General features: G+C 40.5%; 2 protein-coding genes across 3 annotated transcripts in view; one reads left to right on the top strand and one right to left on the bottom strand.

The window, feature by feature from the left end:
• Positions 1-958: 958 nt before the first annotated feature.
• On the top strand, positions 959-1,974 carry RPP38 (ribonuclease P/MRP subunit p38). The gene has a single exon (XM_074157521.1). It carries the CDS (start codon positions 959-961, stop codon positions 1,805-1,807), a length of 849 nt encoding a protein of 282 aa, XP_074013622.1. The 3' UTR covers positions 1,808-1,974.
• A 3,154-nt stretch (positions 1,975-5,128) lies between these two features.
• NMT2 (N-myristoyltransferase 2) overlaps positions 5,129-15,077 on the bottom strand; it is a 37,755-nt gene continuing 27,806 nt past the window's right edge. For both annotated transcript variants that reach the window (XM_074157046.1, XM_074157045.1), the window contains 4 exons: positions 13,112-13,282; positions 11,130-11,297; positions 6,808-6,945; positions 5,129-6,596 (listed from right to left, as the gene is read on the bottom strand). In XM_074157046.1, coding sequence (XP_074013147.1) covers positions 6,576-6,596; positions 6,808-6,945; positions 11,130-11,297; positions 13,112-13,282 — 498 coding nt within the window. In that variant the 3' untranslated portion in view covers positions 5,129-6,575. The remainder of the gene's footprint in view (positions 6,597-6,807; positions 6,946-11,129; positions 11,298-13,111; positions 13,283-15,077) is intronic.

Here is a 15,077-nt window from a genome sequence, read left to right on the forward strand (position 1 = left end):
ATTTGAAGCCTGAGCTCCTCTCATTCTGTAAGCTTGGCTGTGCAGCAATGAAGATATTGCTAGGTTAGCAAGGAGATGGTGAATGGTAATCCAGGCAGGACTACGGGGTCTTCCGGGGTTACCAGGGCCTGGCATCGGGCCTGCTGTCCTGTCTTCACTGTGACTCTGGACTAGATCAATCAGAGCTAAAACAATTATCCTTTCTCTGCTCCTGTTTCATTTTTCTCATCCCTAGAGGCATGGTGTAGGTGACACACGAGTAAAAGACCCTTCTGAGCTTTCTGGAGGCCTGTAGAGGATTGCCTTCCTTTCCTAAAAGCATAAATTTAATAGAGTCTGCGGATTTCTGTTATACCTTCTAAGGTATAGATTAAGGTAGATGTAGATTCTAAGGTATGGATTAAAGAATAAAAAGGCAAATTAAATTTAAAAAAAAAAGCTAAATAAATTCAGGAACCTGGAGCTTGTTTCATACTAGGGTGAATTTCTGGGGAGAGGTGTTTCCCCATCTCATAATACTACTACAGTGCAGCTGCGCAAGAGTTAAAATTGAGTGGTCCCTTCAAGTTGTGGTTCTAGGTTTGTTTTGTGTTGGTTATTTTTTTTTTATATCTGTAGTACCTCCAGCTGCTTCAGTTTTAGAAGGGTCTCTTGTCACTGGTGTTACCTTGCTGTCCAGTTTGCTGGTTTTTTTATTTATTTAGAGAAAAAAAAAAAATAAATAAAAGGAGCACAGCCCGTGCCTTGTAGGAGACCTGTTAAGGATTAGCACTGAGCTAATGGGAGGAGGGTGGTAGTTGCCAGTGTCACTTTGAGATGTGATGTTTCTCTCCTGCCTTGCCAAGAGAAGCTTCTGGTAGCAACGTCCACAGCAAACAGTACAGCATTTGAACCAATGCTTACTTCCCCTCTTTCTTCCCTTCACAGCCAGGGTGGCAAAACACAGAAGAACCTCAGGATGTCTGTAATTCAGCAAGGGACGGCGACACTTCGAAAAGCAAAGAAAATCACTGTAAAAACATGTTTGGATAACCCCTTTGTTTTTCAGTGGAAAACTATAGATGGAGAAGATATGCATTTTATACTACAGACTTTAGAAGAAAGGCTTAAACATACTGGACTTAAAAAGATTGAGACGCCAAGAAAGAAAAAACGTTCCCTTACAAAAAAACAAATGGAAAGAAAGTGTGATGCTAGCACCACTGAACTCCCTAAAGGGGAAACAGAAGGCAATCACCAGAAAGCAGGCTGGACTGACATAAGTGTCAGAAGACAGCTTGCTATTGGAGTTAATGAAGTTACAAAAGCCTTGGAAAAAAATGAACTACTTCTCTTGCTGGTGTGCAAGTCTGCAAAACCTGCCATGATCACGTCGCATCTTATTCAGCTGAGCGCCAGTCGAGCCACACCAGCAGGCCAAGTTCCCCGTCTCAGCGAAACGGTGGCACCACTTCTCGGCTTAACATCCATTTTAGCACTAGGCTTTAAAAAGCAGTCTGACAAATTTACTGAAGCAATAGAGGCAATAATACCGAAGATACCAGCTTTGGAAGTGCCATGGTTTCAGTATAGAACTGAAGAATCTGTGGGTCACGCACATACAGATTCTTCAGAAAATGAGGAACCGGAGCAGCTTGCAGAGGCCCTGGGGGATGAGCTCACGAGCCAGAAGCGGAAGCGTACGGAAAGCAGTCAGCTCGATCTTTCAAATGTAATTTTGCAGCCTTTGAAAATCAAGAAACTTGTTCCAAATCCAAATAAGATGAAGAAACCTCCTCGCAAAAAGAAAAAAGCCTTTTCTGCATAACTGATTTTAGTTTGGCTCTTCATATTAAACTGATTTTTTTAATGCCATATGGAGTGCAGCTAACAGCTATTTTGTTAGGCTTTACAGTGTAAAGCACCTGAATACAAGGGGAACTTTATGTTGCATTCAGTTGAGGTACTTTCTTCTTTAATAAAGAATATTGCTCAAACTTGGATGTGAGTCTTTACCTGGGAATAAATATTTCATTTGCAGTTGGAGATCAGAGTTACAGTCGATAACAAGTATGCTGAAATAATTTAAGACATAGTCAGTACACCTTTGGAACAATGCAAAGCGTTAAACAAACTTTGTATTTCTGTACAGATGAACATGCTTCAAGCAAAATGGATTTGAATGAAGTATAATTATTCAAACAAATCAATACCAAAAGTTAAAGTTTTATTTAAACAAAGGTTCATACCAGTATAACTCTCCTTGAAGCTGGTTCAATGCTTGTTTCAAGTAAACAACTGTAATAGCACGGGTGGTTCCCTTTGAAACTTTCACAGTTTGCTCTCCTAAACAATAAGCTTGTTTTGGTCAAGAATGTTTGCGGACTTGAGTTCCCTCTGATACCTCATGTCCAATATGCTAAAGGAAAAACTATATTAAAGTACAGAACAAAACCAAATTACTACTGCTGCATGTTGAAAAAGGACTTCTGTACGCAAACTGTTAACACATATCCCATGAGAAAATGTAAACAAATCTAAACTCAATTTGATTTCTAAATGGAATCTGAAATTATTTCCTAGGAAGCTGAGGTAAGCCGTGTACTGGTGTATATGGAGTAGATGACAGCTGTAACCACTACAAGACTGAAAACATACCATGAAACTTCTGAGTTTCCTTTAGTTTTACTGAGGACTGCAAATAGTTTCTTGATGAGAGAATTGTGTTGTAGGAAGGAAAGGGAATAGTCCTGCAATTCAGACAAACAAATCCAACAGCCTAGGAGTTTGCTTGGTGCTCTATATTTTAAGCAAAAGCCAGTACAGTACTGTAGAAGAAAGCGTAAAATACTTTGAGTTACTCTGCTGTTCTTTAAAGAATGAATTTACATATTGTAGTTTTCAGAAATTTGCTAATCCAGACTGTGAGCGTCATGAGACAGCTAATCTGTACTTTTGATTTATTTAGAAGGGACCTGAGTTTATGATACCAACTACAAAGGGAGGGGGTAGCAATGATTCTGTAGTCACAATGCTCCCTGAAGTTTAAAAAAAAAAATTAAGGCATTTCATGCCAAAAATTTTGCCCTCCCTGGCCGAGGGTGGCAAGAAGAGGTGAGGGTTTCTTTGCCTTGCTTCATAGTCCTTCATGCATGTCCTTTGCTTTGGCTTTTTGGATACATAAAACTTTGAAGGCATGCTAGAACTAGTGTATTTAATTCCCATGCTGGCTAACTGTAACAATTAAGTCTTAGCCTTTAAGCAGAGCATGAGGATTAGCTTTGGTAAAGAATAAGCACAGCAATCGTCTTTCAAGCACTTTGCTGCCTGCCCAGGTCCACAGCTCTCTTCAGGCATTTGTGTCCCCTCCACAGATAGGAAGTTACTCTGGGGAAGAAATTATAGCAGATGTTTCAAAAGCCTAGTGGGAATGGTGATGGAAGTGAGCCTTAAGTTTGCCAATCTCTGTGAAGCCATCTGTGAGGTTTCTGAGGAGTCTTACCTGGTAGCCGTTGTTCATAGCCCACACCACGACAAAGCCTAACACACAGACAGCTTCAACTCAGGAAACACCAGAAAAGCCTCTCCCGTTGAGCTGCCAACTGTGGCACCGCACAGATAATGCCCGGCCATCAAGCCCCTGCTTGGGAAGCCAGAGTGAGCCTCCACAACTTCCACCTCCTCAGCAACTCTCCTCTTGCCTGGGTGCAGGCTGGGACACCTTCGAGACTCACACCCTCTTGATGCAGTAATACTTCAGCAAAGCGCTTGAGGTGAAGAGCACAGCTAGTCAAAAGGCTTGAGCACTCACCAGGGACAGAAGAGACCACGTTGGATTACACAGCTGTTGGGTAACACACAGAGGCTCAGGAACAGGACTCTCCAGGGACTGCCCCGCCACTTGGGCTCAGATACCCGCTCCCCTCACGCTGCCTGGCCTGGTAAGTTTTCTGTCTTGGCCACAGCGTGCTCAGCTTCTACAGGAGCACGGCTCTGCCCTCCTTCCCCTCGGTTAACATGCTGTACAAGCCGGAAAACAAGACAGAGAAGTTCCCCCCTCGGATTCAGAAGCAAATAGCACTGTTTCCCCAGAAGACACCACGAGAGTGGCCACACTCCTCCTTTCATGCACAATTACCCCAAGATTAGGGCAGAAAGCCAGGCTGCAGGAAACCCAGGTTTGAAGTCTGTCTTCTCCCTGCACACATTTGGTCCTATCGTGGCCTCAATGCTTTTCCAAACAACAGTACTGGGGAGGATTTGCCTTCTGATTTTGGAGAAGAGAGGAGAAAAGAAAATGTCTGCGCCCCCCCCATTTCTTCCACTTGCATTTTTGTGAGGGAAGGCAGAGAACATTCACCTGGCATTGAAGACCACCCACCCGCGTTAGGGAGGGCTGGGCTGTGATCATGTCTTAGCAAGGAAGTCCCTTAGGCACGAGGACAGAACGAGGCCCCACTGTTCCACTTCGCATCAGACAGCAGCTCAGCGAGGAGCGCCGAGGCTCTGCCTTCAGAGCTGAAGCAGAACGCACTGAGCCTCAGCCCAGCGGGCTCCAAGGCAAACGCCCAGCCACGAAGGCACCTTCCAGCCTTTTGGGAGTTAAGATCTTAAGTCTTTGATGAATTAAGGAATTGAGATTAAATCCTTCTTGTTACCTCAGGTATCACTACCATCGATTGCATTTCCAGGCCTCCCACAGGGAGTCCCTCTGCACCTTCTCCTGTGACTGTTACCGGCAGACAGGTGTCAGGATGGCTGAAGTTGTAAAGCCTGACTCCACCATTCGATGTCTGAAAGACGTCCTTTAAAGCCCTCAAATTCATGAGGTCCTGAGCTGATGCACACCCAGGGGTCAGACAAACCACAGTCAGTCCCTTCCTTTGTCTGAAGGAGGCTGAATGCTTTAATCGCAGAGCTATAATGCAGTAAGGGAATCACAGAATTACAGAATGGTTAGAGTTGGAAGGGATCTTAGGTATTTATCACTGTCTCTCAGGCAGAATCCCCTCACCACAATCCAACAGGAAAAAGAAACCAAACCAAAAACCATTCCCACTTTTGAAAAGGAATGGGAAGAAAGAAAAACCCCACTGCTGTAAGGAGGTGGGTAGGGCTGGCAGTTATGAAGAACAGACAAATTTATCTTCGTCTAAATTGATGTTTTCAGGTACAGAATTCAACTTTCAGCAAAATCTGCCATCAGAATTACAGGCATGTTTAGAAGGAAAGTTTAGACATTTGCATTTCATGAGATATTCAAATCACATTCAAAAGATACTCACAGCACAGAGGCTTCACTACCACAGTTTGGCACTTTCAGCTAGAACAGTTTCTTACTGCAGATTTTCTCAGTGCTCGTGTTACTGCAGCATCCGTGAGCTGACAGAACTGCTATCATATCTAGCTGTGACGCTACGCTGGAATGCATATAAAGTGCTTCAGAAGCCACTCTGGTTGCCGAGCATTCTCGAGGGAATGAAAACAGCTCCCCCTCAACAGCAAAGATCAGCCCTCCTACATTTCAGGAAGCGCAGTACAGAGACTTCCAAGGACTGAGGGCAGAGCATTTCTCTTTTGCTTACCAGTCGCATATATATAGCAAAACCTCTTGTTCCAAAGTCGGGTTAAAAACACTACCTGGAACAATTTATGAATACGTATTTACACAAGATACTTTTCATTAGAATTACAGACTTCATAGGAAATCAAAGTAGACAAAGGAATATGTGCAATTTCGCAGAAGTGTTGAAAACATTCAAACTACAAATATCCTGATAGCACTACTAAAATTCTTAGTTTTACACACAGGCTGATGTTATTCTACTGAGGAAAAACTAAGGTTTTGTGCCACAACTGTAAATTAAGTACAGTAATGTATTATCATTCCGGCAACATAGATAATACCTGCACTGAACAGTGCGATGCTGTTTAAATCAATCCACTGATCTGGTGAAGATCAAAGTACAAATCTGTATTTTTATTGATTTGGCAGCGTTGCTTATGGAGAAACAAATGCACTAGTTAAACCAGTACATTGTCATACTGCTCCAGTTACAAAAACACCCAGGACTTTCATAGAGCTACAAACGTATCATACTTATGATTTTCCCCCAAATGATGATATCCACGTGAAGTAAATAAGCAAAGATACTCAAGTTTGTATCCTTCATTCTGTTACACTGACAAACATACACCACCACTTAATAAATAGAAATGCAGCAGTTCGTCCACATAATAGCAAATATTTTTGTACCCTAATCCACCACTGAAGTTCAGTTTGTACAAAACAGTCTTTTCTACAGAGTGGGAAAAAAATACCTTCTTCTCATCAAGGTGCAAGCTAAGCTTTGAAACTTAAATGAATGTGCTTTTATTCTTTTCATAGACAATAAAAGAGTTTCATGGACCTTCTGATCTATCTGAAAATGCATAAATTTGGTCACGTATGGATGTCTTCATTGTTCAGGTTTAATGGACTATTTCAGTATCACTGACGTTGTGCTTTTACTCCTCTTGAACAATACCGTTCCAAGAGTTATGGAGATCAAATTAACTCAAACGATGACCTCTGAGTTCTAGAAACATAAATGTCCTCATTGTAATACAAGACCAACCTAAAGGAAGAAGAAAAATACAGTATTTTAGTTCAGGTATGGCAATAAATCCTGGTATCACTAGTTTTCTGCACCTCAACTACGGATTTTAAATATGACCAATTAAAAAAAGTTATTTAAAAATCTCTCCCCATTAGATTAATGTAGACTAGTGTAGATTAATGAAGCATTATACCCAACAGAATTCAGAAGCTCGCTCTTTCTCTCTTACCTTTTCGGATTCCATGCCAGGACACCTCCAGTTGTACAAATAATACTGCAAATTTCCGTCTCCAATCCCAAACTTGAGTTTTTCCAGGAATGTTTTGTTTTCCATTAAGTCTAGTGCATTGAACACATCAAATCCTTTCTGGCAATAGCAAAACATTTTTTAAATTTTACTTTTTAAAGTTTCAAATAACACACAAATGATACTTTACACAGTGGCATACAATATCCAAGAGACAGGGCTAATTAAGTAGAAAAAAAGACAAGGGAATAAATCTTGCCTTTTAATTAGGTACACATACAAAGAAATTTTCCCAATAAAAAGTGAAGTATAAGGCACAACTTTCCTTGAAGATTATCTCCAAAAGGGTAGGAATTTTAAAGCTACTTTCAGGGGTGAAGGTCTGAAGAGTCCCTAAAGCATTATCCATTATTTTATCCTTATAGATAGGCATTTTCTGCAGTCACATACAGTGTTTTGACACACATCGCCTATTCCAGCTAAAGCTGTATAAATACAGCTTAAGGTGTTTTTCAGCTATTTATCATTCTGCTAATGAGAAACACTGTATTTTTGTGATTCAGTCCTTTTCTGAAATGCCATTGTTTATAGAACTCCAATCTTTCACGTTACCTTCCCTCCCCTACTCATGCACCCTCTACCAACTCCTCTTTCCATCATCCTCCCAAATTCACCCCTCCAAGAGCCGTCCTGCTCTCAGAACAGCCACGTAGCCGAGTTAGTCTCAGGGCTGTGTACAGCAACACAAACATACTCAAATTCCAACTCACTGCGAGCTCTTAACAAGCCCCATAAAAACAAGGTCAGTTAAGCCATCGCAGTGACAATCATCAGGTATGAACAGCTGAATTTGCTCGGGGGTCTGGATATAAAAGCCCATTTATTTGCAATTCCCTACAAGGCAGTCTGACCTAAGATCCTGGGGTCTTACCAGCAGAAAGGCAGTGCGCCAGCAGGACTTTCTATACTCTTAGATAAAAATAAGTTCCAAAACAATGTTGTTACTTAAGCACAAGAAAATGGTAAGGAACATTCGTTACTCAGTATAAAAACTGGGTGTATTTTTTTTTTTCTTTTAAATAAGCACGCCATATTAGAAAAACAGGGAGTTGAAGAAAAAGAGCATTTTAAGCTCTCCATCAGTTTAGGACTATTTAAAAGAAAGTTACAAAGCACAGACTGAGTTTCATAAGGTTCCCCACTACCTTACACAAAGATCATTCTGTCTGCAGATGAAGCTATGCTAAGTTAAATTTGCTGTGAAAAAACACACAGAAACAAGAAAAATAAGCTGGCAGTGACACTTGGCATCCAAAGAAAATTTTTAAATACTCTAAATTAGTAACAGGCAGAAACAGAAGTCTCAGAAGGCAGGAAGGAAAGCGGGGGAGAATAGAGACACACTGTAGGTACAGACACACTAATAAATCTCTGTAATTAAGCACCCAAAATTCAAGTAAATGATAAAGTCTACAGACATAGTTTTAATTCAGAATCTAAACACTGGCAGATTAGGGTCAGGTTAATACCTTCTGAGAGGTATAAAAAAAGTTCCTGGTCGAAGATACTTGCTCCACAGCTCTGCTAGACCATTACAGCAGACTCAGAAGTGAGCTTCTTCCCTGTTCATAAGCTCACTCTCCTGTTCTAGATCCAGAAACTTAGTGTCAGCTTCAACAATAAAATACGCAGGATTTGGCAGAGATTATCCTGCTGCAAAATCCTCCCACTGTCTCCATGCAGAATAAATGGAACCTAAGTGTGTAACTCCAACTTTTGGGTTGTGCTTCAGAGGTCAGGCATTTTGTCCTATAATTGCCATGATTTTACTAGACTTAGTTCTAAGCTAATTTTATATAGTGTAATATGAAGATAAAAATTAAACTGACAACATTAAACTGACACGCAAACCCTGAAAGCAATTTGCTGAGTTGAATTTGTACCTCCAAAATGCATTCTTTAGGAGCTAAAGTGCAGAAGGGACTGTAGAGCGTTGTCCCCAGCCAAGAGCTAAACACCCACCCAGCCTTTTGATCGCTCCGCTCCCATGGGATGGGGAGAAAACAGAAGGAAGGCAAGGTGACTTGTGCATTGAAATAATCATAGTTTAATAGAGAAAGGAAAAGCTGCACAAGCAAAGCAAAAAAGAGGAATTCATTCACGACTTCCCAACGGCAGTGAATGTCAGGCCGCTTCCTGGAAAGCAAGGTCCTAGCAAGCATTAATAGTTACTTGGGAATATAAATGCCATCACCAGGAGCATCCCCCCTTCCTCCTCCTCTCCTTCAGCTTTTATTTCAAAGCACAACATCATATGGTATAGCACACCCCGTTGGTCAGTTGGGGTCGGCTGTCCTGGCTGTGTTCCCTGCCAGCTTCTCGCCCAACCCCAGCGCACTCACTGGCGCTGAAAGAGAGAAAGCCCCGAGGCTGTGCAAGCTCTGTTCAGCAACAGCCAGAACACTGGTGTGTTATCAGCCCTGTTTTAATTATAAATACAAAGCGAAGCACCATATGAGCTGCTAGGAAGAAAGATAACTCCATCCCAGCCAGACCCAGTACATTTGTGAACAGGAGTGCATTTATCATTTCTCTTCCCTTGACTCACCTCTCCTCATCTGAAAGTCCAAGTGCCAGGTCTGCAAATGTAATTAGGCATCTAATGATGCAGACAGGCCCAGCAGGTACTTTGGAAATCCACAAGCATCTAAATCCCAGTATTCTAACTATATGACGATCCATTTAAAAGAAAAGAATCACATGTCACATTCAGAGAGAAATATAGAGAGGGGAAGGTGCAAAGCCTTGTGGTGAGACCACCTAACTGCTTCCTTACCTGCTCCATCTGTGGCTTAGTGAATGGCCAGCCACTCAGCTCCCTATGCCACACTTCAAATGGAGACCAACTTTTATACCTTTTTCCACTTTGACTTTTAAGAATAAGTAGCACCAGTATTTATAGCCACTTCTCAAAATAATACCAGCCACCTTCCTGTATCTTCATATATCTTAGTACCTTTCAAAGTCTGTCTCTGAACTTCCTTTGGTATTATTCTGGAGCCTGAATAATTAGGTTCTATATTCCCCATGACTATCCTGGAGTTTTCCTTGCCAAATAGCTATTCAACTCAATACTGCTTATAGCTCAACAAGCCTCAGCAAGCAGTTCCTGTTCTACCTATCAGCTCAGCTGCAGTGTTGCACGAACATGGTTGAGACAGACAAGTTGAAGACCACGTGGCTGCTTTCATGCAGCCTGAAGTCTGAATAGATGCAGCCTTTGCAGACCATCACTGTTTTCATACAGGATCAACACAGAAACCCTTGTGCCACATGCAGCGCAGACAGCTCTGAAGGAAGTTGGCTGGAGCGCAGCTGGCATTTGCTTGCACTGAGCACTCATCTAGTAGATGCAATACCACAAGCAGTGTGGCAGCAACAGTTCCACCGGCAGCGGCAAGCTTGAAGCACCATGAGCAGAAAACATGCCTGTGCTCTGCAGCGTGTTGGGAACGGTTGCTAGAATGGACGCCATGGACTGGATGACCCTGAAGGGCTAAAGAGGTCTCTGAGAATTCATTCAGGGTGCTGGGATGTGCATCACCTGCACAGGTCTGTACCACAGACTTCACTGCCATGGGTGTTTGCACTCCCACGAAACCCTGATGAGTAAGGGCTGAGCATTATTTTTTCAGCAGACAGCACTAAGTTCTTACAATTCTGATGTTTGAAAAGTTCATTTATAGTCTATTCCCTTCCACTGAACTAAACCATCTATCAGTGCCATTCCATGCATGAAGGTGTGCCTAAAAGCAACAACAGAACATCAGCTACAGAGCTTTATGGGCAGCAATTAGTAACAAGGTAAAATGATAAAGCTCGCACAAATGAACTTTTACATTTTGTAGAAATAAAAAATAGTTTGAACAAAAAACCAGAATGTATTTAATAGAACATATTAACTCATCCCCAAGGGAAACTATTTTAGTGATACTTCCAATTCTCCTACTACTTAGTGAATATGGTTATCAGTGTGCTCTTGGACGTTTACATATTTCAAGCTAATGCAAACACTTGATCTTCATGAACTTGTCATTCCCTAGCATCACTCAAAGTAAAATGGAAAAACAAGCATAGTGTTTTACATTTTAATATATATATTGTATGTCTCATCAACTGTACTCTATGCTATAGACAGTGAAAGAATACAGAATGCAATGGCATGGATAAATTGCTGCCAGTTCTTACCTTGCCACCACTCCTAAGAATCCTTTTTTGAAAGAAGCAGAACCCCCCCAACTTACCAATTTAGCTATAATGAGCGCATCATTCATTAAGTCCAAGAGGGGGGTCTCCGTATGAATATTGTAAAAAGAATAGGCAGCTTTGAGGCTTTTATGAACAGGATGGTGCATCACTGTTGAAGGTAATGTGTAGAAACTCAGGAAGTCTGTTAAAATACCATGTAAACCCTACAAAAAAAAAAAAAAAAAAGTCAATTAATAAGAAGTGACCACTCAGTTATTGGTTAGGCTAACATGGCAGTTCTACAGACAGTTAAGTAATAAATGCAGCACAGTTTTACACACTGTGCAGTAGTATATAACAGGCAATCTTGGCTAAGATTTAAAGAAATTGAATTCTTGCCAAGAATGTACCTATACATCCAAGTGAGACTGAAGCCTGCAATGGTCACTTCAGAAAAGGAAACAAACATTTAGGTTTTTCTAGTCTATTACACCACTAACATTTTGACAACCAATTGCCAAAGCATTTCAATTTGTTTCCCAAGCTTAGCCTACTATAAACAAAGCACACTTCCAAAAAAAATACAGAAGGTTTTTTTTCCAATTGAACTTATTTTTAAAAGAATATTTTTAAATCTGACAAAGTTCACATTGAGGAATAATGTTTTTCAACTTTCTAAAACCAGAAAAAATATATATACTGTGCTGGTACACAAAGAATATTTCAATCAGCTCTAGTGATTATTAATCAAGAAGCACAATCCATTTGCTAGACAACAGCACTAAATCACATTGAAATTCTAATAAGACCAGTAGTCATCAAAAAAGGTACTTGTACAGAAATCTAAAGCATCCTACATAAACTTTCTCAGTATTTCACACACCTAATGAAGTTTAGCCATCTTCAAGAGTGTAGATTAATAGGAAATGGGAAATAATTATTACATGGGTTATGACTGACACGCTGAGCACAAAAAGCTACCCAGATTTTCACTCCTCCTATTCCGAATGGGTCTCCTGATACTGCCAAGAAGATAAGGCGAAGGAGACACACAAAGGCTTGTTCTTGCTTGTTTATTTTTGAGTGACTGTTGCCTGCTATTTTGAGCTCAATGATGGACCTCACATGGATCCTTAAATTGATAGATAGTACTTCTACAGTAAAAAGTAAGAGTTGAACCCACCACATGCAAAAAAGCTGTTGTCCTAGAGCAGGTACAGATTCTGTAGTAGAGACAAACTAACAACAAGTAACAGAAAAGCTATTAAGTCACTCACTACATTCAGTAAGGAGAATGAAAATATTAACCCAGGAATTATACAGAGTATTTTAAGGTTTCAGCTCTGCTGATTACAAAGATGACTTAAAAATCTGACACTAACTTCTCCAGGTCACACAGGTCTTAAACGATTTTAAGCACTAAAAAACCTATGCTTTGTATAGTGAAAAACTAGTTCAAGAGACAGTGTAAAACAAGCAAGTGAAGACTCTGCTGTTCAGTTAAAATGGTACTGTCAGTGGCACACTCATGCTGATCCTGGTGCTTGTGGACTCTTCTGTAGGCTTCAACTCACCAACAAAGCCAAAAACCAACCCAGGGGGGAGTGGAGGGGGTGGAGAAATAAGAGGGACAATAAATTAAATTAAGCCATGGAAGAGCCCAACAAGAACTAGACCCACTGCACAGTAAGTAGGAAGCCAAGCTTGGACAATGACAACCAACAAGCAGGACCTCTCATCTCCAGCAGCACTGAATTTCTAAATTCAGCTGAGACTCCTGCACCAAGTCATGTTGCAGTGCAGGAACAGTGTGTGATATTTTGATATTTCAAAATTCTTTAAAATATCCTGTTATACGAGCACTGCAGTTTATCACAACCAAACGTTAACAGAATGCAATACCAAGAACAAAGCTTGGAATCATGATATCAAATTCCACCTATACCACACATTTTTCATACTGTCTGCATTTCACAAATTTGATGCTGATGTGAACTTTTCTAAGTGACATTCATGAAGTAATTAGGGCACGTTTTACCTCTACTACGTAAGTATCAATAATATGATCCCGGGGCAGGAACCAGTGCGCTACCTCTTCTTCATCCATCACAGGAGCAAGATTAAACTGTTTCAAGTAAGTGTTGATTAATTCTTGTACTGCTTTAGTATCTTTTTGTTCCATTGGTCTCAAACCTGAAGTCTTTGTGGCCTTATTGATACAGAAGAAAAATAAATGTTAAGATTTTGAAAGGAAAACTGCATACACAGCAAAGGTTGAAAGTAGGTTGCAGAGTCACTCCCCTTGCTATAATGCATTCATTATTAGCCTACTTTACCCAGCCACCTAATTCATTATGCTATTTTACAAACAGCTTTCAATAAGAATTCCCTCTCTTCTAATTATTCAGACAGTCTGGGGTACTTCAGTCTTTGTATTTCATTATTGAAACAACTTCATTTCTCCAGAGGAAGAGATACCATTGCCAACAGCCTAGACTTCACGCATTTTGGTTTTGTTTATTTTTAGGTCAGTATTTCTTAGCTTCTTTTAAACTACCTAGGGCCCAGACACAGAAACAAAAAATAAAGCAACTGGCATATCAGAAGTTAATCTGAAGGCAAGAACACTTGCAATTCAAATTTATGAATATTACAGTCAATATAAACCAAAGACAGCTGATAAAGTTTAATTAGAAATATTTAACAAAAAAATTCCACCTATTCTTAACATTTGCAAACTCCCTTCCTAACTGAACTTTGTATAGTCACAACTGTTGTGTTAACAAGCTTCTCATATCTTAACACCTGCCTCAAATGAAAAAGCTACAGTATTTTAGCAAATAAAGTTATTTGTTTGACTTTAAACAACAGAAGAGGAAAAAATTGCTTTCCAGCCCTATGCAATTAATGTTTAAACAAGAAAAGGTGATTAAAGTTTTCTCTTCAGCTTTTGTTAGCTTCTCAGAGTATTTCCTCTTAAGGAGGCTAAGGCTTGTTCTCTTCAGAGCTCATTTATCCTACTTCATCTGTCTGAGCTACATACTTGGGCACGTATCACATTAATCATAGCAAAGTCAATTGCAAGAGCAGCCAGGTAGAGACTTGATTACTGGAAGCCTGAAATTAGTGTAGCTGATTATGCTCTGCTCAGAAGGAGTTATTCTGGGGGAGGTATTTATTCCCATACTCTAGGAGCAAGCAGCCAGATGAAAAAATGAAGGCACGTTTTGTCACAGCTACGGCCTGTGTATTACATTTTAGTCTTTCCTGAGCGGCCTGGGACTATGGTTTGCCCCCACAACAGCACATCATCCAGATTTTTAAATGCCCTGAATTCATAGGGGTATTCACCTGACTCATCAACACAACGCTTTCTATGACGTATTTCATTCATAATCTCCTTATGAACTACAATATGAAAGGTTAATTTCAGCTCCCTCCAAGCCTTCGTCCCGTTTCTAAAGCCATATACTGGAGCAGAATGAAAGGAAAAGCAGCTGGGCTGGAACATCTTTACCCCCAGCAATGCTCAGAACAGCCAACAGTAAATGATTATTTGCAGCCCCAGAAGTAAGGGCAAGTGTACAGAACTGCGCTAAAATTTGTTTCTCTGCTCCGCACATCAAGCTGCACTGGGTATAAATTCATGTGAGTATCCTGGCTCAGGATTTCAATCAGTCAGGAACAGACATACAGAGACAAACCTGTTCCTATCCTTATTCTAGACACAGTAAAAATTTACCTCTTTCAGAAAACTCCTCACTCAAGAGATTGAACACTTAGGAAAAAAAAAAACCACCTGTATTTTTGATTTCTATAGTTACACGCACAAACACAGCCTTCAGTGACGGTGGTATTTATTAATTACAGTATTTATTATTTCTGAATACCTTTTTAATGCAGAGTGTTCAAGTGATTAAGAATGATTAATTCCTCTTAAAGGGAGATGAGCTCCCAGTGGCAATGATATTCTAAGGACTCTAACAAAAGAGGTTAGAATGCAA

This window comes from Numenius arquata, chromosome 12, assembly GCF_964106895.1.
Source record: "Numenius arquata chromosome 12, bNumArq3.hap1.1, whole genome shotgun sequence".
Lineage (NCBI taxonomy): Eukaryota > Metazoa > Chordata > Aves > Charadriiformes > Scolopacidae > Numenius > Numenius arquata.

What these genes read in the sequence shown, in the direction of transcription:
- RPP38 (XM_074157521.1), top strand. Translation starts at nt 959, where the DNA reads ATGTCTGTAATTCAGCAAGGGACGGCGACACTTCGAAAAGCAAAGAAA.